General features: G+C 36.3%; 1 protein-coding gene across 3 annotated transcripts in view; it reads right to left on the reverse strand.

Moving 5' to 3' along the window:
* CFAP47 (cilia and flagella associated protein 47) overlaps positions 1-26661 on the reverse strand; it is a 502187-nt gene that overhangs the window by 110374 nt on the left and 365152 nt on the right. For all 3 annotated transcript variants that reach the window (XM_070365964.1, XM_070365963.1, XM_070365962.1), the window contains 6 exons: positions 26099-26239; positions 17597-17694; positions 10075-10250; positions 8434-8541; positions 7320-7428; positions 1835-1939 (listed from right to left, as the gene is read on the reverse strand). In XM_070365964.1, coding sequence (XP_070222065.1) covers positions 1835-1939; positions 7320-7428; positions 8434-8541; positions 10075-10250; positions 17597-17694; positions 26099-26239 — 737 coding nt within the window. The remainder of the gene's footprint in view (positions 1-1834; positions 1940-7319; positions 7429-8433; positions 8542-10074; positions 10251-17596; positions 17695-26098; positions 26240-26661) is intronic.

Consider the following 26661-nt stretch of genomic DNA (forward strand, 5'->3'; position numbering starts at 1 on the left):
TTTGGGTTTACTCCAACTCATGTCCATTGAGTCAGTGATGCCATCCAACCATGTCATCCTCTGTCGTCCCTTTCTCCTTCCACCTTCAATCTCTCCCAGCATCAGGGTCTTTTCAAATGAGTCAGTTAGATTTAAGTCTAACCAGAGATGAAACCTTGGAAATTTGCTACAGCTTGGAAGGATAGGCTGAGAATAACTGAAAGCAAGGCCCAGTGTTAAAGTGATTGACAAAAAGGTTTGAGTTGATTACTTGTTTGAGTTCTTTTCTGTCTGATAAAGAATTGTGACTTTGACCTCTAGGCTAGGATTTTCTAAAGCTATCAAGATGAAGAACTCATCATTGCCCTGCTGATGTGCCAGACTACCTTGAGTAGATATAAGTTCCACCAGAAATGCAAGCAACTAAATTATCTCCAAGAATGAAGATGAAAGGGCTGATGCTGCTATGAAGCCATGAGCTAAAAGATAAGCCATGTTAAAATTATTTTTGTGAAATAAAATCTCTCTACTATACCTTCTATTCTGTATAAGAAGGATTACTGTTTATTTTCTTTAATATTTTTGATTCAATGGGACTTCCCTGGCAGTCCAGTGGTTAAGACTCCATGCTCCCAATGCAGAGGGCATGGGTTTGATCCCTGGTTGGGTAACTAAGATCCTGTATGGTGCCCAGGAAACAGAAAACATATATATGAAAATATATATATATATATACAAATATATATATATATATTTTGAGAGTCAAGCATAATCCATTGTATTGCTTCAGGTCATGTAGTAGTCAGTAATCATATAAACAATTTAATAGCCTCAAAAACTTTTTTCTAAATTACACATTTTGGGGGGAAAAGAAGGCACTTGGGCTTCCCTTACAGATCAGCTGGTAAAGAATCCACCTGTAATGCGGGAGACCTGGGTTTCCCTGGGTTGAGAAGATCCCCTGGTGAAGGGAAAGGCTACCCACTCCAGTATTCTGGTCACAAAGAGTCGGACACGACTGAGTGACTTTCCCTTTCACTTTCTTTTGAGTTACATACTAGCCTTTCACTGACATGGAGACCTCTGCATTATATCTGATTTCACTCCCTCCCAGATTACAGGATTTTCTAAGTTCCTTGGATATAAAGCAAACCCTTCCACTTACTTTACTCCCCCATCAACACTTGAAGAAGTAAAAAATAATAATAAACGTATAAATACTGTAAAATTCTCACTGGCAGTAACAGTTATGACTTGGCAGTGTGCCTGTAGCTATAAAAATAGTTATGAAGATGGGCTGAGGCAAGATGTCCTAGGTTCAACCACCGACTGAGCCATAAAATGGGGTTGACCATACTTTTACCATAAGGACTCTGGTGACAATGAATTGAAATAATTCTTAGAATGGTATGTAGCAAGTTTAGAAATGGTTAAAAAATAAACTACTGTTTTTAAAAATTATTATTATTCAGATGAAAATAGAGTGGGAAAAAACATACTACTTGCAAGATTTAGATTTCATACAATTTTATATTTAAGTTCATGAAAACTTGAGTAATAAAATCCAAGTCAGAAAATTAACATAAATGCTAGCAATTTGGCATTTACATTTGTACCTACATTTTAAATCTGGGTTTATATTCTCTTTCATTCAAGTGATCTAAGAATTTAAAGATGCCATCTTAAATGCCTGTGCATACATAATGTATACTATATTTTCAAAAGTTCATTTAAATAATAATTTACAATAAAGTTATTTTGCTTGCAAAGATGTCAAATGGATAAATTAGATTTACATATTTATTAACTTTAAAATTTAATTAACCTGTCCTGGTCTAAGAATACGCTATCATACCTGAGCACAGTGAAAGATGACAGAAGTCTGATGACTAGCTCTTCCAAGAGCAGAAGGACGAAAGTGAATAGGTACGTCTCTGGTTGAGTTAGGAGGTATGATCAGCTGTGTGAATTAAGAAACAAGAAAGGGAAACAAAAATCAATACTTTTGCTTGAATCGGCATCTTTGTGTGCTAGATATATGCCAGGTAGATGCTTGTGTGGTTAACATGTTGCCTTGTACACATTAACCATTTTCAGCATGGTTGCTTGGCAAATATTGGTGAAACAGCCCAAGATACTAAACAGTGTTCAGTAATGCATATACCACGTTCTTCCTCAAGACAATGACTACATTGATCTGTAAAAGGAAATCAGGATTAAGCTTTTAAGCTGAGTTGGAATCCCCAATAACGGAAATGTGCATTTTATTTAAGAACCCATTGCTTATTGTCCATTTCAAGAACCATGTCGAACTATTGGGAATCTAACTTGTAGCCTTGGTGAGGTCAAAAGAAATGAATTCAGTCTAAATGCAGAGGTAAGATATTCTTCTTTAGTGCACAATGAAGTATCCTCTTTGTCCTCTCACATAGATCCTCAAGGTGTGACCTACTGGAATAACTTGAGTCTGAATTGTATTAGTATATGAGTTACTGCTTCAGAGACTGTAAAAGAAGCTAAAAATTCTATCATAATAGAATGAGGACTTGAAGATCTTAAGTAATCAAAAAACTACACTGTGAATAATGTAACATTTACTATCAACACTTATAGAATGACTGAATGAATGTTATATGTTTGAAAAGTAAGTAAATTATTTTTTCACTAATATAGTTTGCCAGATAACTTTTGAAAAAGGAAACCTGCAGTTTATCAATGTCTTTCAATCATCATAGGATATAGCATTTACTGTTTAATAAACTCTGAGAATAACCATGAACAAACATACAAACTTACTTTTAGAACAGAGTTAATTTGTTGCAGTTGTTCAGTTGTTAAGTCGTGTCGGATTCTTTGCGACTCCATGAACTGCAGCATGCCAGACTTCCCTGTCCTTCACTTCTCCCAGAGTTTGCTCAAATTCATGCACACTGAGTTGGTGCTGCTATCTAACCATCTCATTCTCTGCCACCCTCTTCTCCTTTTGCCCTCAATCTATCCCAGCATCAGGGTCTTTTCCAATGAGTCGGCTCTTCACATCAAGTGGCCAAAGTATTGCAGCTTCAGATTCAGCATCAGTCCTTCCAATGAATATTCAGGGTTGATTTCCTTTAGGATGGACTGGTTTGATCTCCTTACTATCCAGTGGACTCTCAAGAGTCTTCTCCAGCATCATAATTCAAAAGCATCAATTCTTTGGCGCTCAGCCTTCTTTATGGGCCAACTCTCACATCCACACATGACTACTGGAAAAACCACAGCTTTGACTAGACAGACCTTTGTCAGAAAAGTTATGTCTTTGTGTTTTAATACACTATTAAGGGCTACCCTGGTAGCTCAGTTGGTAAAGAATCTGCCTGCAATGCAGGAAACCCTAGTTCGATTCCTAGGTTGGGAAGATTCCCTGGAGAAGGGATAGGCTACTCATTTCAGTATTCTTGGTCTTCCCTGTGGCTCAGCTGGTAAAGAATCTGCCTGCAACATGGGAGACCGGGGTTCGATTCCTGGGTTGGGAAGATCCCCTGAAGAAGGGAACAGCTACCCACTCCAGTATTCTGGCCTGGGGAATTCCATGGGGTTGCAAAGAGTCGGACATGACTGAGTGACTTTCACTTTCCTGATTTGTCATAGCTCTCCTTCCAAGGAGCAAGCATCTTTTAATTTCATGGCTGCATGAATTAACAGAGCTAATTACTTCCTTATTATATATATGTGTGGTTTATCTACAGCAAATTTTTTTTTTTAATTTCAGGCTGGATCTTCCTCTGATATTTCAAATGTGTTGATGCTATCAGTTAATGCACATTTAAGGAGTTTAATTTCAGAATCGAATTGAGTAAAAAAAATTAGAAAAGTTGCATTTTACATGTTCTTTCAATTTAGCAAATGTGACAAAAGGATTTCTCTCCCTCCTCCCTATATATACATAAAAGAAATCATCAATTTCATTGTAAAAGTATATAATACTACATTAATTGAGATTTTAAACTCTAGTTCTACCACTTACTAATCATGTAGTTTAAATACTTTGACCTCTCTGGCCTCAAATTCCATTTGTATATGTCAGAGGCAAGTGGTAAAAATTGAGGTTGTGCATACAACAAACCAATAACTCAATTCCTTTATTTCCACAGAAAATTTATTGAAAAATTCATCTCCCCTGGTTTCAAGGAAAAGATAAACACTGTTGGATGGAATTTAACTGCAGCAAACCTACTTGTTTAGTGTAATGGGATACATATATACATAATATGCTAAATATAGCAGCTTTCTGACACTTAAAAACATTTCTTTACAAGCAAAAACATTTTATTACATGTGTCATTAGGAGAACCAATTCCAATCTTTGAGTTTACACTAGATCCTAGCTCAAGAGGGAAAGATATTCTTCCAACAGTTAGGTAAAATGAAATTTGGATCAGATACTAGATGATGGAGACTACAGTGCTCTTAAGAAACATAATCTGAAGTATTTACTGTTAAAATAGTATCTACAATTTACTTTTAAATTGAATAGGAAGAAATGTAAGAGAGAAAAGAGAGGGAAAAGATTAAACAAATTGTTAATATAAAAACCAAGATAGAAGGTTTAAGTCTGTGCACTGTATTATTCTACTTCTGCATCTTTTTGATATTTTTCATAATATATAGATGGAAGAAAGTAAGTTTTTAATATAATTATTTTACTTGATAATCTATGTTTACTTATTGAAGCATTTATGGATAATCATCAGTATTTAAAAATCCTCACCTATGTAAACATGAATCTTATACAACAATAACAGGAATAAAATCATACATATATATCTATATATGTATATAAAAAGTTATATATACATTAAAAACTGTATAGATATATAATATACTTTCTATTTATTATCATTACCATTAATGTGTGCTCCTATTGATTCTATAACATATAATACTTTAATTATAGATTTATTTTTGAGTTATTGTCTAATATTAAGATTAATTGCATATTCAGTGCTCAATACTATTTGATAAATGTATGAAAGAATGAATGGACTAAAAAGCCATAGCTGGACATGTTAAAGTTGAGACGATCTTTTTCATTATGCGATGTAAGGGGGTATCTGTAATATAACACATTTGTTTTCCCTTGAAACACAGTTTACACTCTCTGTAAAAGTAGTTATACAAAGAATATGAATACAACACTGTCTAATGAGTGTTTTCAGTTCTATGTAAACTATAGCCTGCCTGACCATCATATTCTGCTTAATTTATGGACAATATGGTGTTAAGCAATACAAACACACACATACATTTTAAAATAATTTCCCTAAGATTACACCATATACACCAATTTCAGCAATGTAATACTTAGCAATATCTGATTTGACACACCATGGCAATTAAGAACTAATTTCATATTATGGTATTAACTGGTAACCAGTGAGTAACAAGAGACAAGTATTAAAGTATAAACAGAGAAATCACAATTGTAGATTTGTTAAATAATTGTCAAACAGCAAACAATAAAATCCTTTATCTAAATACCATATCTACTTAATAGGGTTTCTTAATTTACTCTATGGTCCCCTGAAGAAAGTAATCTGTTGCAACTATCATTTTGAAATTTACTTGAAAACATGGTTTTGTCTTTCACTATATATATTTGGTATGGTATGTTTTGGAATGGAGAGGGCAATGGCACCCCACTCCAGTACTCTTGCCTGGAGAATCCCATGGACGGAGGAGCCTGGTGGGCCGCTGTCTATGGGGTCGCTCAGAGTCAGACACAACTGAGCGACTTCACTTTCACTTTTCAATTTCATGCATTGGAGAAGGAAATGGCAACCCACTCCAGTATTTTTGCCTGGAGAATCCCAGGGACGGGGGAGCCTGGTGGGCTGCCGTCTAAGGAGTCGCACAGAGTTGGACACGACTGAAGCGACTTAGCAGCAGCAGAATGCTTTGGAAATACAGACAGGGATGCTGATTCTTCAGCTCTTGTTTTGTTATCTGGGGGAAGATAGAGGGATGTAGACCCAGTGAATGGCTCCAGTCTCTTATCAGGAACCAAGGATGAGAAAATGAGGCAGAGAAAGGAGAGGGAAGCAAAGCTGTCAGCACTGTCTGTGGGGAGGGAGTGGTGGGTAGGAACTAAGGAAAAGCTAAAAAGAACTGCTCCCCCTGGGATTTATATAGACTAATCATATTAGTCAAAATCATATCAGTAAAATTCACAATTTTGGTGGGGACACTAATAGCTGGGGAGACTGTGCATGAGTGCCATGAGTGGAGGCAGGATGTGTATGGGAAATTGCGGTACCTTCTATCTAATTTTGCTGTGGACCTAACCTTCTCTAGTGCTCCAAAATCACTGCAGATGGTGACTGCAGCCATGAAATTAAAAGACGCTTACTCCTTGGAAGAAAGGTTATGACCAACCTAGATGGCATATTGAAAAGCAGAGATATTATTTTGCCAACAAAGGTCCATCTAGTCAAGGTTATGGTTTTTCCAGTGGTCATGTATGGATGTGAGAGTTGGACTGTGAAGAAGGCTGAGCACCGAAGAATTGATGCTTTTGAACTGTGGTGTTGGAGAAGACTCTTGAGAGTCTCTTGGACTGCAAGGAGATCCAACCAGTCCGTTCTGAAGGAGATCAGCCCTGGGTGTTCTTTGGAAGGAATGATGCTAAAGCTTAAACTCCAGTACTTTGGCCACCTCATGCGAAGAGTTGACTCACTGGACAAAACTCTGATGCTGGGAGGGATTGGGGGCAGGAGGAGAAGGGGACGACAGAGGATGAGATGGCTGGATGGAATCACTGACTTGATGGACGTGAGTTTGAGTGAACTCTGGGAGATGGTGATGGACAGGGAGGACTGGCGTGCTGCGATTCATGGGGTCGCAAAGAGTCGGACACGACTGAGCGACTGAAGTGAACTGAACTGAACTGAACCTTCTCTAAAAAAATTAAGTTTCTTTAAAAAAAAGAAAGAAAAAGAAAAAAAAAAGAGCACTCTAATTAAAATCAAGGGAAAAGAAAGTCATATTACTTAGGTAACTATAGAAAAAGCTGGTTACCAAAATGGTCAGAAATAAAGCACAACCAATTTATTTAGAGATCAGTGAAAATGAGCATGAATCTAGCCTATACATTATAATTTCAAAAATTTATATGAACATGATACTGATTTCATTGATAAGTTAAAATTGGTGATATATATACATATATATATATATCACCAATGTTATATTTAAAAAAATAGCATCTGCAATTCAATTGCTAATGCCCCATGGTGTGCCAAAATCAGAACTGCAAAATGTTCTAGTAGTGGTAGGTTACTCAGCTTTCTGAATATACTTACTGGTATTCTCTTAATCTCCAGGACAAAATTTTCAGTATTACTGTTTGTTGCATGCAACTCTAAGGTTTCATGTGTAGGATTATCTAAAGAAATCATCTCAGTGACAACCCTGGAAGGAAAAACAAAGCTAGTGAACTTGTTCATAAAATGTTCAATAATAATTTCACACACTTGATGACTATTATGGGTTGAAGTGTATTCATCTAAAAGATCAAATTCTAACACCCAAATTCTGAGATGTGATTTATGCTCCAAAGCTCTCCAAAGGATCAGACAGTGTCTGGGATTTTACCTGTAATCACTGCCTTGCTTAGCTTCTTCCCTTTGCTTATTCTGTTTCCCCCATTCTCTTACTAATATTTCTTACTGGGAACATACCTCCTTAATAAGTCACTTGCTCTGAACTGAGCTGAACTACCCTTATGTATCAGCACTAAACTTGACGTCAGACATGTAATAGGAACTCAGTCCCCTAAATATAAATGGTCATATTTCATGGTATTAACCAAATGATCGAGTATTCTCAGTTGCCCATTGTTTACCCTCTTGCTTTGCCTTGAGCAAACTCGAGTCAGCCTTCTATCTTTTCGATAGGCCACTGAACTCTGCTTGTCCCCAAGCCTGAGCAAGTACCAAAAAAGTGGAATCTGTCTCCCTTCTGAGATTCTTCTGGGAATTAACTGACCACATAAAAACCCTTTTTCCTATCAGTCCCTACCGGTCATTTCCCCTTCCTGTCTAGCTTTCCCTCCAAAGATTCTGGTTATCTTTGCTTGCTCCTCCTTTAGCCTGTTAAAGAAAAAAGCTTGTTCTGTTTGATACTGAGTAGCTTGTAGATTTCTGAGAGGAAACTATTCTCTGAATTGCAATAGTCCCCTGACAACTATTTTAACAGTTCCTTTTCCTCCCTTGCAATAATCACTTTGAACAAAAGCGTCTCCTTCCTAATACGTCTCCTTCCTGATACGTTTTTCTTTTCACACAAGTTTTCCACAGGATAGTTTAAGTAGCAAACTTCCCTAGAGAAGAAAAACAATTACTAAAACAAAATATATGTTTGTCCTATTTAAAAAGAGTAACTGCAGTATAATAATATCTATTAAAAAGAACTTACTTTCCAAGGTCACAATATATTTCTTTCATTATGGTTGCTTCTGGAATGTCGGTAGTTATTTTCAGTAAATACCAAAACTCTAGACCCAAATCAGGCTGAAAAATAATGCTGGTGGAAAGAAAAATAAAAAAAAATCTTGTCAGCAGATCTAGTTTGTATGCAAAATAAATTTGGCAGAGAAAATAAATCCCAAATAGGTGGTTCCAAATATAACATTTGACAATCATTCTGTGACACATTCTACTCTTGTTTTAGATTTTTTTTTTTCCTTTTTGGTGAGAAAATCACTTCTTATTCAAGAAAAAGTATTATCATGAATATCTGTCTAATAAATGCCTGTTGAATCAATGTAAAATGCTTAAGCATAGGTGATTCGATTATCTTACAGTAGCTAGAACAAGTAGAGTCCTGTGTTTGAACTGTGATTAAATCAGATGTAGTTGATTTTCACATGAAGACTATCAAGTGACATGCAGCTCTGGAAAGCTGCCTTTATCATCAGCATGTGTTCTCCTCTGGGGAGACAAAGAGCATGTGACAGTCTAAAAATAAAACTGGGCCAGTATTCCAACTCTATCATCTTTTATCTGTACAGCCTTGAACAAGTCACCTAACTTGTCGAACTTCAATTTCACCATTTATAAAATGGGAACACTCATTCCTACCTCTTATGGTTACTCTGGGAATTTTAGGTGTGTATGTGTGTAAAATATATGCTCTAGCAATGATAACAGAGAGAGCAGGCAGTAAGTATCAGACCAAAGTATGACTTTTAAATGACGGTTTAGCTGACCAACCCCAAGATTCAGTCTGTGCTCACAATACCTCTACAGTCACACTGGGGAGAGGAGACAGGCCCACATTCCTAATGATAATCTAGCAAAATAGTGTCTTCTATATACATTATGACCTTAATTTACATGCTTTACATTATAAAAATGTTTATCCTTTACAATTTTGCAAATACGTTTATTTCTTCATCATTCATTAAAATAAGAATTATTCTAACTCTGAAAGAGTATATAAATTAGCAAAAAGCTAGTAATGGAATGCATTGTACACACCAATAATAAGTTAAGTACAATCTTTAAAACTGTAACAATTGGATGTTACTGTTGAAACAAAGAAATTTTACCATAAGGTGAGTTAATTATGAGTATAGAGGCTATGTGTTTCTGTGTGTGTGAAAACAGTGCAAAGAAAGTTTCTCATAATTATGCCATAAGAACACTTGCCATTGCACTGCTAATATGTGTATGTTTGTGATTTGCATTTAATTGAGAATATATAAATGAATTTTTATTAAGAATACTGAAAGTTTAACCCCTAGTCCTTATGGAATCATGTTCATTTGGCTCAATTTTTATACCCAGAAAAATATGGTTAACAAAAAGTGAGGTGAAAGAGAGTATATAGGGGGCAATTTAGGCATTATTAAACTTGATATTCCAATAAATAATATCTTTGCACTAAAGAAAACAATGGTCACTCTAAATTAGTATATTTTAGCAATGAATGATATTAAACAAAATTAAAACTATGAGCAAGTGTAATCTGAATGATTATACTATGCAAAGAAATAATTTGAAAGGTTAATTTCAAGGGATAAACAATAAGTATAATGCCACATTCAAACCATACCTTTCTTCTATAAAGCCTGTACGTGCTGGAGAATAATATATGATACAGCTGATAAAATCTAGTGGAAATAGGTCAAGTTCATCGACTCCACTAAAGGCAGCACTTGAGAAGAGCACATCGAAGTGAATAATTTTCTCTTCTGGATTAAAGAGAGGTACTTCAATATAAAAACTCTCCTAGAATTACAAAAGAAATATGTAATTAGCTCTAACCTTCAGCATAGGGTCTTTGTCCTATGGAAAACCAAGAAATTTTTATACATTAGGCCATTGTTTTATATTTTTCTCTTTAGTCCACTAATGAATGTACCTCACCCTTTTAATCTCTTATGTATTTTCTTTGCTTAGCCTTGGTAAATTATAAAATTATTGTTTTCAAAAACAAATAGTCTAAGAGATCCACCTAGCTAAATACTCAGGAAACTTCAAAATTATATACAATTAAAGTATATTTTTCATCAGTACAATTATTATTATGAAGTCTGTATGTCAATGTTTCCTCTAGCTGTGGAATCAGGCTTTAGCATCTTAAGAATCATCTGTAGACATTACTGAAATATGGATTACTGGCCCCCTTCCTCAAAGATCCTGATTCAGTAGATCTGGGATGGGGCTAAAAAAATCAAATTATGCTGATGACATGACTACCTTCCCATTTAGAGGCCTTCCTTCTGTCTAGTTTTTCTGGTTCTGGCTCCCAAGTGTGCCTGGAAGGCACACTTTACATTCCAAGACATTTCCTGATTCTCATTCTGATCCATTTTGGCTAATGACATATCTTTGTCTAAAAATTTTATTTAAGCGTAGTTGATTTACAATGCTGTGTTAATTTTTGCTATATGGCAAAGTGAGTCAGTTATACATATATTCTTCTTCATATTCTTTTCCATATAGTTTAGTTTAACACAAGATATTGAATATAGTTCCCTGCGCTATACAGTAGGACTTCGTTGTTCATCCATCCTATATATAATAATAGTTTGTACCTGTTAACCCCAGTTGCCATGTCTCCCCTCCCCCCGACTTGGCAACCACAAGTCTGCTCTCTATGTAATGACGTTTATCTTATCCCATTACAGCTGTGATCTCCACTACAGTAAAAGCCATTAATTGAAGCAAATGTGTCAAAGGTGATTAAACAGGCAGGGCATAACTCAATGTTAACAAAAAGCCAATTGTCTATAATGATTTAACCTAATTAAATGGAGAATGTTGGACATTTTAGCCATAATTTAAAGCTCGATAATGGGTGTTCTTTGGCACATGGAGCTATTTTGAAATTTATCAAATCACATTATAGGACATGGTGGGGACAGGTGGTGATGGGGAGAGAGTTATTCACACAACGTATCTTCAAGATAGCCATTACTGCTTTGTCCATGGAACAGCATTTTCTTGATTACCTCTGTATAAATAAATGAGTGGATAAATATTATATTTTCGGGGAACAGAAATAGCATTTAGTGTGGTAAACATAATCTGTCGAGGAAAGATGGAAATCAAGGATATATATATATATAAGTTTATAATTACTAGATGAAAGTAGATATCATTTACTACAAATCAGACTTAATCATAAATGCAATGGAAAATGGTCATTTACAATAGTTTCTGGAGATATTAGAATCATGGATTCCTAAAATAAATGGCCATTAAACTCCTACAGTAAAATATCCATGCTCATAATTATAAACAAGGAAGAAATAAAGTATAACATGCAAAAAACTCAACAGTGGCATTATGTCACAAATTATACTATTTCCTAGGCAACCTGACATACTTGTAAGACTGTTACAAAACACAGCCTCCTAGAAAGTTCTGAGGGTCAAGCAAATCAACAACTAACCCAAAGTAATATGCCATGATAACAAATCCCAACCACCATATAATAGCCTAGACACTCTGCCAAGGTCTTTAGACAGAAAATTGAAATAAGGCATTTTGGACTAGATATTTATCCTGGTCTATTACTCAGATATTTTTCAGAGAAAGTGTCACTGTAAGACAATGATACAGCTTCTTCAAAGAAGTAAAAATGCTAAGATCTAACTCCATTTTATATTACTATTGGCTCATATACACATGCCACTGGGAAAAAAAAAGTTTCACAAAACAGTCCCTACTCTTACCACTTGTGACTTCTATGATATATTCTTTCCTATCCTACTTTATCCTATCCTATCCTAGTCATCTTTTCTAAAAAATAAAAAAATAATAATAATGCTTATTTTAACCGAGTCACATTTCAAGACCTGTACACTGAAAAACTCTAGTCTAAAGAGGGAAAAATAGTACTGGGATGTGTGATTGCTTTATGTCTTATCACATGTAAACTATTAACACAAAATAAAGCAAAATCAGTTTAAATCTACTGTTGTCTCTCTGAATTGCAAGCCATAGAACAGAAACTTTGTGTTAGAAATCTGTTATGACATTCTACACAGTTGGCCAAACTTCTTAGGAAATGCGAAATGAAAGTTGCTTAGTTGTGTCCAACTCTTTGTGATCCTATCAGTCCATGGAATTCTCCAGGTCAGAATAATGGAATGGGTAGCCTTTCCCTTCTCCAGGGGATCTTTCCAACTCAGCAATAGAACCTGGGTCTCCAGCACTGTAGGCAGATTCTTTACCAGCTGAGCCACAATGGAAGCCCAAGAGTGGGTAGCCTATCCATTCTCCAGGGAATCTTCCCGACCCAGGAATTGAACTGGAGTCTCCTGCATTGCAGGCAGATTCTTTACCAACTGAGCTATGGATGGCAGTTAAGTGGCACCTCTATCACAGTTCCTCCTTGACACATTCATGGCAAGTATCATCACTTGACCATTTCACTCTTATCCAGTAGGTCTGGATACCCCTCAAAATCCTTCACAGAGGAGCCTTGCAGAAAGCAATCACCAATTGCTTAGAGCCACCAGCACTGAGTAGCACTGCAATCTCTGGAGAACCCCACAACCAAACTCTTTGTTGTCTTGAAAACAGCAACAAACTCAATAGAAAAAGATAGCTCATTATAGTAAAAAAAAAAAAAAAGAAGAAGATGACGGAAGTTTCCAATTAATTGTTTTGTACTCCAAGTATGGTAAAATAGGTCAAATTTAACAATACTATAAAAAACTTTCTAATTTTCATTATGGTATGAATATTATTTTCTTCAAAGTTTAAACAGATAAAGAGCCACAAATGATACATTTCATACATGGTATCATATAAGTAATTTCTAATAAATATCCATCTGCCAAAATACTGTCAACATTAATCTGGAAGGTGAAAGAGGAGAGTGAAAAGGCTGGTTTAAAATTCAACATTCAAAAAACTAAGACCATGGCATGTGGTCCCATCACTTCATGGCAAATAGAGGAGGAAAAAGTGGAAACAGTGGCAGATTTTATTTTCTTGGGCTTCAAAATCACTGTGGATGGTGACTGCAGCCATGAAATTCAAAGACACTTGCTCCTTAGAAGAAAAGCTATGATAAACCTAGACAGCATATTCAAAAGCAGAGACATCACTTTGCTGACAAAAGTCCATCTTGTCAAAGCTATGGTTTTTCCAGTAGTCATATATGGATGCGAGAGTTGGACCATAAAGAAGGTTGAGCAATGAAGCCTTGAAGCTTTCAAATTGTGGTGCTGGAGAAGACTCTTGAGAGTCCCTTGAACATCAAGGAGATCAAACCAGTCAATCCTAAAGGGAAACAAACCTGAATATTCATTGGAAATACTGATGCTGAAGATGAAGCTCTAATACTTTGGCCACCTGGTGTGAAGAGTCAACTCACTGGAAAAGACCCTGATGCTGGAAAAGATTGAGGGCAGGAGGAGAAAGGTGACAGGAGATGAGATGGTTGGGTGGCATCACTGACTCAGTGGACATGGGTTTGAGCAGACTCTGGGAGATGGTGAAGGACAGGGAAGTCTGCCGTGCTGCAGTTGGGTCGCAAAGAGTCAGACCCGACTTAGTGACTGAACAACAACAAATTTCCCAACAACATTTCTTAAGATGGTTCTAATCACAAATCATCTCTTTACCATTTCTGTCCAAGATCCAGCCTAATAATCTCTTTCCTGTTCCTGGAGTGCCTGAGCTCCTCCTTGGTAGGTCCCTTTCCACCAAGCTCATTCTGCCCCAAGGGCTTATATATTTGTTAATCTCTCTACCTGGTTGCACTGCTTCAGTCTTTGTGCCATCCTCAATGAAACCCTGGGCTATTTTTGTTTGGAGAATTATCACTGTCTAAATTCATCTTGTCCATCTAAATTCATCTTGTTCATTTATTGTCATGGTAATGGGTTCACCTGATGAACTAAACTTAGTGGAGTATAATCTGAAAACAGTTTCTCTCTCCCATTACTGCTCTCCAAACCAGGCGAGAGTTCCCTTTCCAGATCATTGTTGTTATCTTAGGATGGTCCCCAATGCTGGAGAGTTTCATTGTTAGATAGGCAAAGAAGTACAAAATCAATCAACACTTACATCCCATATCCAATGAATATTTTTCCTGATTTCTCTACCTGGCACCTCGTCCCTACTCCTGGGGCTTTCTGGTGATTTTTCAGACTGCTTGTGAAGAAAAAGGTACACATGATGTGTTCTTTTCAACTGCCTGCTCTGACTTCCTCTCCTCCTGTAATCACTGTGCTAATATGACGCCATCAGGTCACAGCATATAGATGGGATGAGAGGTCAAAGAACAAATTAACTGATGCTGGTTGCACTTCTCCAGTTGACTTTCTAGGTCCCTTTCTTTCACACTTTCTAACATTACCACCATGTAGACTCTTTTGGGTTCTTCTCACTCTAGCAGAATATACCTTGAATCTTTTAAAACAGCCCAAGCCCAATCTCCTTCCACAGAGGAAAATCCATTTAGACACACAAGGTCTTAGCACGTATCAGTGGAAATGTAGCTGCTTTCACTCTAGCCATTTCCCCTTTATATATGGTCCAATCTGTGGACAGGAACTCACCAAAATCCAATGGGCATTAAACTGTCAGTTTCCACTCCTTAAAGAAAACACTCCCACTCCCTTTGTGTTCTGGTCATGGCATACAAAGTCTAGAATGTGGGCTATAGGCTAAATATTTCTCATCTACTTAGACATGGCAGAAATATCATTTCTCCAGCAAAATTTTGTGCTGGAGAGTATAAAGTGTAAAGTATTAAGTGCTGTGTTTCATAGTATAAAGATATCATTGGGAGTGGCTGTCCAACCAGAGGTTGCATTTCCTAGGTTCTCTTGTACCCAGGCATAGCTGTATGACCAGTTCACTCCAATAGTATGTGCGTGGAGGTGATATGTGTGACTTTGATGCCACTAGTGGAAATTCCCACCTATATACGGAAATCTTTGAGTCTCTAAAGGATGATCAACTTGCCACACGGGGGGAACCTGACTCTGACTCTTGGGATCTCAACATGGAGGATGCTAGACACTGACCAGGAGCAAAGGCACCAGACTGTCAAAATTATTAAAAACTTTGCGTGTGTTAAACCACTGAAATTATGGAATTTGTTACATCAGCTAGAGATACCCTCATATACATACATTTAGTGAGTAATAAATGGCATAGCAAAATCTTTTACAGCATGGAAAAGTAGCTATAATCTTCAGGTTTGTATTTCACTTGAAAATCTAAGACAACAGAAAAACTTCACATAGAATATCCCATTTCAATTCTATTTTGTTTCCTATCTAACTCCACTAACATGTTAGTGCCATGTAAACAGGGACTTTGTTTGTACTGTTCATCACGTTTCCTAGGATGATAGAAAAAAGAGATCAGATTTGTGTTTACCAGAGTCAGAAGGTAGTGGGAAGGGAAATTGGATGGAGGTGGTCAAAAGATACACACTTCCAGTTACAAGACAAATAAGCGCTAGGGTTGTAATGTACTACCTGACAAAGATAATTAACACTGCTGTATGTTATATATAAAAACCGTTAAAGAGAGTACATCTTAAGAGTTCTTAGCACAAGGGAAAAAAAGCTTTCTTTTTCTTTTATAGCTATATAAGATGATGGATGTTCACTAAATTTTCATGATTCGTGTAAGTCAAACCAATATGTATTAATACTACACCTTAAATGTATCAGTGCTGTGTGTCAATTATATCTCAGTAAAACTGGAAGAAAAAAGATTCAAAGAGAAAGAAATCCTAAATACTTCATACAAAAGAGAATGGACTACTAAGAACCAATTTTTGTTTATTGAAAATATAACCTGATTTTTGGAACTTGCTATAAGAAGTAACCAAATTTATGTGCCTTAAAGCTGTAAATATTTCTTACAAAAACCCTATTTAAAGAAATTCTAACCATTCACTCATCTCTAGGGAAGGTGTTAAGATTGGGTTGAATGTAACAAAAGATGAAATGCAGATGGAAAATCAGAGGCAGCTGAGTGTCTTGAAAACTGCATTGCCACAACTAATGATCTAAGGATTAAGTAAAGTATTTCTCAAAAGTTTAGCAAAAACAGCAAATGCAGTCAAAAATGTTAGGAAACTCTATAGGCATGGACAGTCATTTTAGTATACTTTGAAAGTATTCAGAAAGCACGTTCTTCAAGAAGTTCACAAAGGTTTGTTTGATGGGATTATTTAGAAGAATTCATATGGTCTCTGCTGACTAAATCTTCATGTTCAAAAGTTACACAGCTAGCAAGTTTTTATCTTAAGGGCTTTCCTGGTGGCTCAGAGGTAAAGAATCTGCCTGTAAATGCAGGAGATGTGGGTTCAATCCCTGAGTAGGGAAGATCCCCTGGTGAAGGAAATGGCAACCCACTCTAGTATTCTTGCCTGGTAAATCCCATGGACAGAGGAGTCTGGCAGGCTACAGTCCATGGGATTACAATAGAGTCGGACATGACTTAGTGACTAAACAACAACAATAAATTACCATTATTAGAAAGGAGAGAAAACTTAGTAACTTGGCCACTGTCATTGATAGCCTATTTGGGTAGAGTTACTCGAAAGTGACTCCCCTCCTTCACCAACTTCAGCTGAAAGTGAACATTTAATGAGGACAGCACATCTGCCTATAGGGGCAAAGAGAATACTCTAGCACATCAAATACTTTTCCCCAAAGCTTTTGCAAGTGATACTTGAGTGAGTTTCAATAGTCTAACTATTTGTTTTCTATGCCTCCATGGAGTTTTACCCAGAGATCAGGTGAACAAATAACTGATTTATAGACCAAGTATTTTAGGTATTTTCTTATTTTCTATGTTGGAGCAAAAGTTGGAGATCCTAAATAATCATTTTTTAAAGAAATTAATCTGCATATTTAAAATAACCATTATTTATCAAAAGCTTAAATACTTGATTTAAAGAAATCTTTTCTACAAGCATGTAAGTTGCATCTTAATGGATCTAAAATAAAATTGACATTATTTGAATAATTTATCCCAATATGCTCATTTAATATGACTATTTTTTAGGAATAGCAATTTAGGTGTACAACAAAAGCTCCAACTGTTTACAAAAAGGAAGAATCTATGAGCAGTTAATGGGCTCTTACCAGTGCAGCACATTTCATGTCAATAATCTCTAAGGGTGGTCCAGGAGCACTATGGATCTCAAGATGATACCAGATTTGAAAATTGTTAATAGCATTATCTGAAAAAAAGAAAAAAAACATGGCACATTTTAATGTGTGCATTTTAGAACACCATATTTTACATAAATTTTGAGACACATAAATAGATGCCATTTTCAAATTCTTTATAATGGACTCACTTGTCAAGAGCTGAGGGGAAGGTGAAAAGTCAATTTCAACACAGTTTGTGAGCAGTAAGAGAAGCCCCAGGCTGCATGGCCATGAGAATGGGCTGTGAAAGCGTCCTGCCTCATGTGTGCACCCGTAAACTCACTAAGTTCTTCACAAAAATAAGAATGTTTTACTTTTAAGGATTAATATTTCAAGAGAAATAACTAACCCTTTGCCCTCTAATCCCCAAAGCATTCACATAATATACATAGACATATCTAAATATGGTATTATAATAGACAAAGGTACATTTCTAGTACCATACAAATCTAGCTTAAGGGAAAAAAATGAGGAAGAGTTCATGAAATGTCTCGTTTCTTGGGAGTGTTAAACAGGATCCTAGCAATTTAGCTCAAAGAAAGCTGAAATGGGGTATGGATGGTTTTTAAAAAAATAACAAAAGAGAGGAGGAGGAAGAGAAGGGGGGAAAAGTAAGGGGGGGGGGAAGGAAAAGGAAAAAGAAGAACTAGAAGAAAGAAATAACAGGCCCAAGGTGGAGTCACTTGCCTCCGAGAGAGTAAACTAAGACTTAATTGCAGTTTCAACCTCTCCCAGGAATGGACTTTTTACAATTTTCTGGTCAACACTAGTGAGCCAGCCAGGCTCATCTGTCCACGGGGATTCTCCAGGCAAGAATACTGGAGTGGGTTGCATGCCCTCTTCCAGGGCATCTTCCCAGCCCAGGGATCAAACCCAGGTCTCCCACATTGCAGGCAGATTCTTTACCATCTGACCTACCAGGGAAGCACACTAGCAAGGCAATCTTGCCTGAAACAATCCTTTCATTTCTTCTGCTAATAACTCCCCTGGTCCATCCCCTCCCCCTCCACATTTCTATAAAACTTGAGATCAGCTTTGTATTTGCTACATGGGATGCCGTCTGATTAATTAATAAATGAATAAAACCAATCATATCCTCAAATTTACTCCGGTGAATTTTGTTTTTTTTTCTGCTGGATCATTGAAAAAGCAAGAGAGTTCCAGAAAAACATCTATTTCTGCTTTATTGACTATGCCAAAGCCTTTGACTGTGTGGATCACAATAAACCTTTGAAAATACCAGACCACCTGACCTGCCTCTTGAGAAACCTATATGCAGGTCAGGAAGCAACAGTTAGAACTGAACATGGAACAACAGATTGGTTCCAAATACAAAAAGGGATATGTCAAGGCTATATATTGTCACCCTGCTTATTTAACTTATATGCAGAGTTCATCATGAGAAACACTGGGCTGGATGAAGCACAAGCTGGAATCAAGATTGCCAGGAGAAATATCAATAACCTCAGATATGCAGATGATACCACCCTTATGGCAGAAAGTGAAGAGGAACTAAAAAGCCTCTTGATGAAAGTGAAAGTGGAGAGTGAAAAAGTTGGCTTAAAGCTCAACATTCAGAAACGAAGATCATGGCATCCGGTCCCATCACTTCATGGGAAATAGATGGGTAAACAGTGTCAGACTTTATTTTTTTGGGCTCCAAAATCACTGCAGATGGTGATTGCAGCCATGAAATTAAAAGTCGCTTACTCCTTGGAAGGAAAGTTATGACCAACCTAGATAGCATATTGAAAAGCAGAGACATTACTTTGCCAACAAAGGTTCGTCTAGTCAAGGCTATAGTTTTTCCAGTGGTCATGTAGGGATGTGAGAGTTGGACTATAAAGAAAGCTGAGCACCAAAGAATTGATGCTTTTGAACTGTGGTGTTGGAGAAGACTCTTGAGAGTCCCTTGGACTGCAAGGAGATCCAACCAGTCCATTCTGAAGGAGATCAGCCCTGGAATTTCTTTGGAAGGAATGATGCTAAAGCTGAAACTCCAGTACTTTGGCCACCTGATGTGAAGAGTTGACTCTTTGGAAAAGACTCTGATGCTGGGAGGGATTGGCGGCAGGAGGAGAAGGGGACAGCAGAGGATAGATGGCTGGATGGCATCATTGACTCGATGGACATGAGTTTGAGTGAACTCCGGGAGTTGGTGACGGACAGGGAGGCCTGGCATGCTGCGATTCATGGGGTCACAAAGAGTCGGACACGACTGAACGACTGAACTGAACTGAACTGGTGACAGAGTAATGCTTACATCTGGGTTCCCTAAATATATTAATACAGGTCTTTCTGCTGCCAGTGATGTCCAAAGTCTCACCTCCAAATCCTGAAACCAAAAACCCTGGTCTGCCACAAGAGCTCTGTGTAGCAGGGTTGGTACTGGCATCAAACCCAGGCTCTTTCTATTAGTTCTCAACTGTTCAGCTTCTCACTTTGATATTCTTTATGCTTCAATGCTGAGCTAGATTACAGTTTAAGATAACCTCCAGTTTCAATTAACTGTTTGCATATCATATCCATATTGTCAAGTTGTAAATATTCCAAGAACTGCATGTTTGATTAACTTAGGTAAATCACTAAGCCTCTTTGGGTCTCAATTTCCTCATCTATGTAATAAGGGGCCAAGATTTGTGCAGTTCTCAGTCTCTTTCTTCTGAAAAACTGTTTCATTTTGCATTGCATTGCAATGCATTGCACTGTATTATATTGAATGTATTGAACTGTATTGCATGGCTCAAATAATTGGCTCAGTAAATCCAAAATCTGCATGTTAGGCCAGCAGACTGTTGACACAGGAAGAGTTGGAGTTCAAGTCCAAAGTTAGAATTCCTTTTTTACTCTGTGGAAGTCAGTCTTTGTGCTATGAAGACCTTCAACTGGTTAGGTAAGACCCACCCACATTATGGAGGGAAATCTTTTTTAAAAGTATAAAGATGTAAATACAATTCTCATCCAAAATCACCATTATAGAAACATCCAGAATACCGTTTAACCTAATATCTGGGCACCATGACCCAGCCAAGTTGACACGTAAAATTAACTATCATGGGGATGAGAACACCTACTTTTTATAATTACTTTGACTATCATATAAGGTAGTATTGTGATGAAGCTACTTTAACTTCTATAGAGCTAAAAACATACGATGCATATGAATTTGTTAGTGACAATGAGATTAGGGATAATTTATTAATGAACTGAACAAGAAAAATAATAATTATTAAACATTGTTTACAGGCTTTAAACATATTAAAACTTTTCTAATTATAAAATTAGTAACATTCACTATAGCAATTTAATAAATTACTGAAAAGCTTTAGAAAATAAAAATTATTCATAATCCCATGACCAAGAGTATTTATTTTTTGTATAAAATTTAAAGTTTAATATATCAATAAAGACATATATAGGCATATATACACATTATATATAATTGATAAATCCATACATATGTGTGCCTTTGTATATACACATTTGATAGCATTCAGAGAATACTCACTATTAAATTTAATACTAGTCATTAGGGAAATGAAAATTAAAACCACAATGAGATATCACACCTGTTAGAATGACCATAATCAAAGAGACAAGAGATAACAAATGCTTTTGTGGATGTGGAGAAAAGGGAATACTTTTGCACTGCTTGTGGGATTGTAAATTGGTATAGCCACTATGCAAAATAGTACAGAGGATCCTCATAAGATTAAAAACAGAATTGCCATATGATCCAGCAATCTCACTTCTGGGAATATATCCAAAGAAAATGAAAATATGAACTCAAAAATGTATCTGTACCTTCATGTTCATAGCGATATTATTTATAATAGCCAACGCACGGAAACAACCTAAGTATCATTGATGAATGAATGGATAAAGAAGTTGTAATATACATGTTCAGTGGACTCTTACTCAGCCATAAAGAACAAGGAAACCCTACCATTTGTGACAGCATGGGCACTATGAAGGCATTGTGATAAGTGAAATAAGTCAGGTAAAGAAAAAAAAATACTCATGATTTAAGTTATATGTGTAGTCTAAAATAAACAACCAAAACAATAACAAAAAACCCAAACTCATAGAAAAAGAAATCAAACTTGTGGTTATCAGAGGCAGAAGACGGGAATAGGGAGAAATGAAGGATGGTGGTCAAAGGACATAAACTTGTAGTTATAAAATAATTAAGTACTAAGGAGGTAATGTACAGCATGATGACTACAGTTAACACTGCTGTATGATATACAGAAAAGCTAAGAGAGTAAATTCTAAAAGTTTTCTTCAAAAGGAGAAAATTGTTTTTCCTTTTATCTTTCTTTTCTTTTTATTGTATCTATATAAGAAGATGGATGTTAGCTGAACATACTGATGGTAATCATTTCACAATACGTGTAAATCAAACCATCAAGCTATATGGCCTTAAACTTATACAGTGATATATGACAATTATTTTTCAACAAAAATGGGAAAAAATTATATGCAGATAATATCTATTCAAAAACACTTTAAATCAAATTTAAAAATTAAGTTTTAATTAATATAATAAATCATATGGGAAACATTCTTATATTAAAATATCTGTGCATATTATTATTTTATTTTAAAAATCTAAGCTGTGTGATGACAGGTTGCAAAACAGATTAAGAACCAGGAAAAATATATGTACAGTTATCCCCAATTCTTCAGACAGGCCTTTCCATATTCCTACTGAAACAGAATTAACCTTTCCATCCCTTGTAACAACGTTGCTCTTTTTCTTACTGATTGGTCAGCAGCACATTTCTTTTCAATTAGAGAAGTTTTCAGTTACGCAAAATGAGTAAGTTCTGGAGATATAATGTACAACAAGGTAATTATAGCTAACAGGGTACGGTGTATACTCTAAATTTGCTAGAAGGTAGATTGTGTGTGTGTGTGTATACAGGCTTATTAATTGTGACACATGTACTACTTTGGTGGGGAATGTTAATGATGGTGCAGACAATCCATGTGTGAGGGCAGGATGTATATGAGAAAACTCTGAAACTTCCTCTCAGTTTTACTGTGAACCTAAAATTTACCTAAATATTAGATATTTTTAAAATATGCCACTCAGATTTGATAGGTCATTACGCTGAATATCAGATCAGATCAGATCAGATCAGTCGCTCAGTCGTGTCTGACTCTTTGCCACCCCATGAATCGCAGCACGCCAGGCCTCCCTGTCCATCACCAACTCCTGGAGTTCACTCAGACTCACGTCCATCGAGTCAGTGATGCCATCCAGCCGTCTCATCCTTTGTCGTCCCCTTCTCCTCTTGCCCCCAATCCCTCCCAGCATCAGAGTCTTTTCCAATGAGTCAGATCACTTTAAATTGTATGCATATTTTGACAGTATTCAGTTAGAAGGTAGATTGTGTCTTTACTTTCTGCAAAAAAGTGGTAACTATGTGAGATGATAAATATGTTAATTAGGTTGATTCTGGTGATTATTTCACAATGTATATGTAAATCAAATCAATTTGTCCACTTTAAATATGTACAATTTTTAATAGCCAGCTGCACTTCAGTAAAGCTGGGACAAAGAAGAAATGAAAATAATTAGATAAGAATTTTTTAGGCTTCCAAATAGGGGAATATGAAAAATAATGGTAACATCCAGTTTTAACAAGGGTCAGGTTCAAAGAGACAATCTTATACATTATAATGGAAATTTGAATTGATAAAAATTGGAAGAGTGCTTTAACATGTTTAAAATGTTTAAGAATTGTTTTTCCCTTTGATCCAATGATTTCATTTTAAGATATTTTTTGGAATAAAATAATTGATAATATGCACAAATACTTTAATATGAGAATGTTTCTTATATAATTTATGTTGAATAATTGAAACTTAATTTTAAAAATTTTAAATAGCCCACACAGTCACAAGTAAATGTAATTTCCTAACATGACTCCCCCAGGAACCCCCACAATAGACTTTGATAAACTATCCCTTGGGCATCTCTTAGATAGGACCCCCAAGATACAAACAAGATACAAGAAAACCTTGGTATATTTTTGGAATCAATTCTCACTTCCTATCTGCTCTCTTCTTGCTTGGAGAATTCCTTGGACAGAGGAGCCTGGTGTGCTGCAGACCATGGGATCACAAAGAGTCAGACACAACTGAGTAATTAACACTATTACTCTCTCAAGAGAAGCATCTAATGCTAGTCTCTGAAATGTTTTCCATCTTTAGGGGTATTTCTCTATCCCCATCACCACCCTAAAAAACACTGTTCTCTTCACTTCAAACCCAGTTAGCTGTTGTGGTGGCCTAGCTGTTCTCTTTCTAAACTGTTTTGAATAAGTGCCTGGATATCCCTTTTAATCCATGTATTCTGTGATGGTTAATTTTATATATCAACTGGGCTGGACTATGGTGTCCAGTTGTTTGATTACACACCAGTCTAAATGTTGGTAGGAAGATACATGAACACTTTAATCAGTAGACTTTGAGTAAAGCACAATACTCTGTTTTTGTGAATGTGCCAACTCCAATCAGTTGGAGGCTGTAAGAGCAAAGACTGAAGTGACCTGAAAGAGAAGCAATTCTTAGCCAAGCCTGAAACATGGAAACCCTCTCAGAGCTTGTAGTCTGCCTAGTCTTTCCTGGGCAATTTGGACTCAAGACTGCAACAGCAACTTTTACTAATTTTCCACCCTGCTTCCCTGGTGGCTCAGTGGTAAAGAATTTGCTTACAGTGTAAGAGATGTAAGAGACATGGGTTCAATCCCTGGGTCGGGAAGATCCCCTGGAGGAGGGCATGGCCACCCATTCCAGTATTCTTGCCAGGAAAATCCCATGCACAGAGGAACCTGGCGGGCTACAGTCCATAGGGTCACAAAGAGTCGGACATGACTGAAGCAACTTAGCACGCAAGGACGTGCTTGCCCTATAGATTTTGGACTTGCCAGTCTCCCTGGTTATATTAGCCAATTCCTTAAAATGTCTCTCTCTATAAAGATATAGATTATTATATTATATTTAACTATACTATATTGGATTGCATGCTGTATTATATTATATTAGTGTCTCTTTCTTTGAAGAATCCTGATTAAACACAAACTCATTTAATAACGATTTCTATTTTGGTATGCCTGTGGTTGAACTTTGCCCATGTCGACCCACTTTTCTCTATCTCTCTCTTCCGTCCCTGCTACTCACCCATAAGGGAACTCACTCACCCACTCTCTCAGAAACCTGCCCTGTCTATTCCAACTCTCCATAAACCCATTTTCTTTCAAATTTTTACTGAAAAGATATGATGTTGAACAACATTCAAAGGAAGCTTTATAATATGGGAAGGGGAAACAATAGCATTTACTTTCTTTTGCCTATGAGGCAGACTGCTATCATTTCCTATATTTAAAAAAGAACTGCCTTATGATCCAGCAATCCCACTGCTGGGCATACACACTGAGGAAACCAGAAGGGAAAGAGACACGTGTACCCCAATGTTCATCGCAGCACTGTTTATAATAGCCAGGACATGGAAGCAACCTAAATGTCCATCAGCAGATGAATGGATAAGAAAGCTGTGGTACATATACACAATGGAGTATTACTCAGCCATTAAAAAGAATGCATTTGAATCAGTCCTAATAAGGTGGATGAAACTGGAGCCTATTATACAGAGTGAAGTAAACCAGAAGGAAAAACACCAATACAGTATACTAACGCATATATATGGAATTTAGAAAGATGGTAACAATAACCCTGTGTACGAGACAGCAAAAGAGACACTGATGTATAGAACAGTCTTATGGACTCTGTGGGAGAGGGAGGGGGCGGGAAGATTTGGGAGAATGGCATTGAAACATGTAAAATATCATGTATGAAATGAGATGCCAGTCCAGGTTTGATGCAGGATACCGGATGCTTGGGGCTGGTGCACTGGGATGACCCAGAGGGATGGTATGGGGAGGGAGGAGGGAGGAGGGTTCAGGATGGGGAACACATGTATACCTGTGGCAGATTCATTTTGATATTTGGCAAAACTAATACAATTATGTAAAGTTTAAAAATAAAATAAAATTTAAAAAAAATAAAAAAGGAACACATTACATTGTTAAAATAATATATTCATTAACATTTTATCAGAATTTGACTGAAATTTTGTGTTCAGTAACAGAAATATGTGTAAAGTTCTTCACTTATGAAAGAGTAGGCAGCCTTCAAGCTGAAGTATTATAATCTACTCATTTTAATGGTAGTACAAACTACCATTTGTACTACAAATCCAGAAATTAATAACATGTAGTTAATCCTGAAATAATACAATTCTTACAGATACATGAAATACACATTTGTATATGTATTTTGAGTGTAAAGTAGCTACTGACTTACAAATGAATGATGAGGGTTTATGAATGTTGATCATGAAACTCTCCATAATAATAAATTTACCTGCTTTTTCATCATCAAACTTGTCAGATAGTTCTGATAATGATTTCTTATAGAAGGGTATTTGATCCATATCTTGATCTTCATCTGAGTCATCCTGAGAATCACCATTATGTTTGCTTTTAACAGAAAATGAAATTGTACCTACAACACATAGATGCAAGATGTCAGATTAATGAGGGTTTAGTTTTCAAAACTAACAATTAGACAGAACTTAATAGAAATTTCAAGGAAATATTTTAAATATCCATTAAAATGGTAATTTTTAAACAGCTTTCTCATAATAATTAAGAAAATGTAGTAAATAATAGAACTGCATCAGCCTTCAGAAAACATATTGGTCTTGAGTGAGTGTTCTTACATATTTTCTAAAGTAATTTGTAACACTCGTTTATTACCTCATTAAAATGTTTATTTTGCTTAATACAATATCCTAAGCATGCACTTTCCTTTAAGCCTTTCATATGCAAAGTACAAAATTTTGTTCAAAAAACAATAGTGTCAAAAATTTGCACTCTTTACCTGAAATTTTTCTTATAATAAAATTGACTTATAAAAGACTGATA

Source organism: Bos mutus, chromosome X (assembly GCF_027580195.1).
Source record: "Bos mutus isolate GX-2022 chromosome X, NWIPB_WYAK_1.1, whole genome shotgun sequence".
Lineage (NCBI taxonomy): Eukaryota > Metazoa > Chordata > Mammalia > Artiodactyla > Bovidae > Bos > Bos mutus.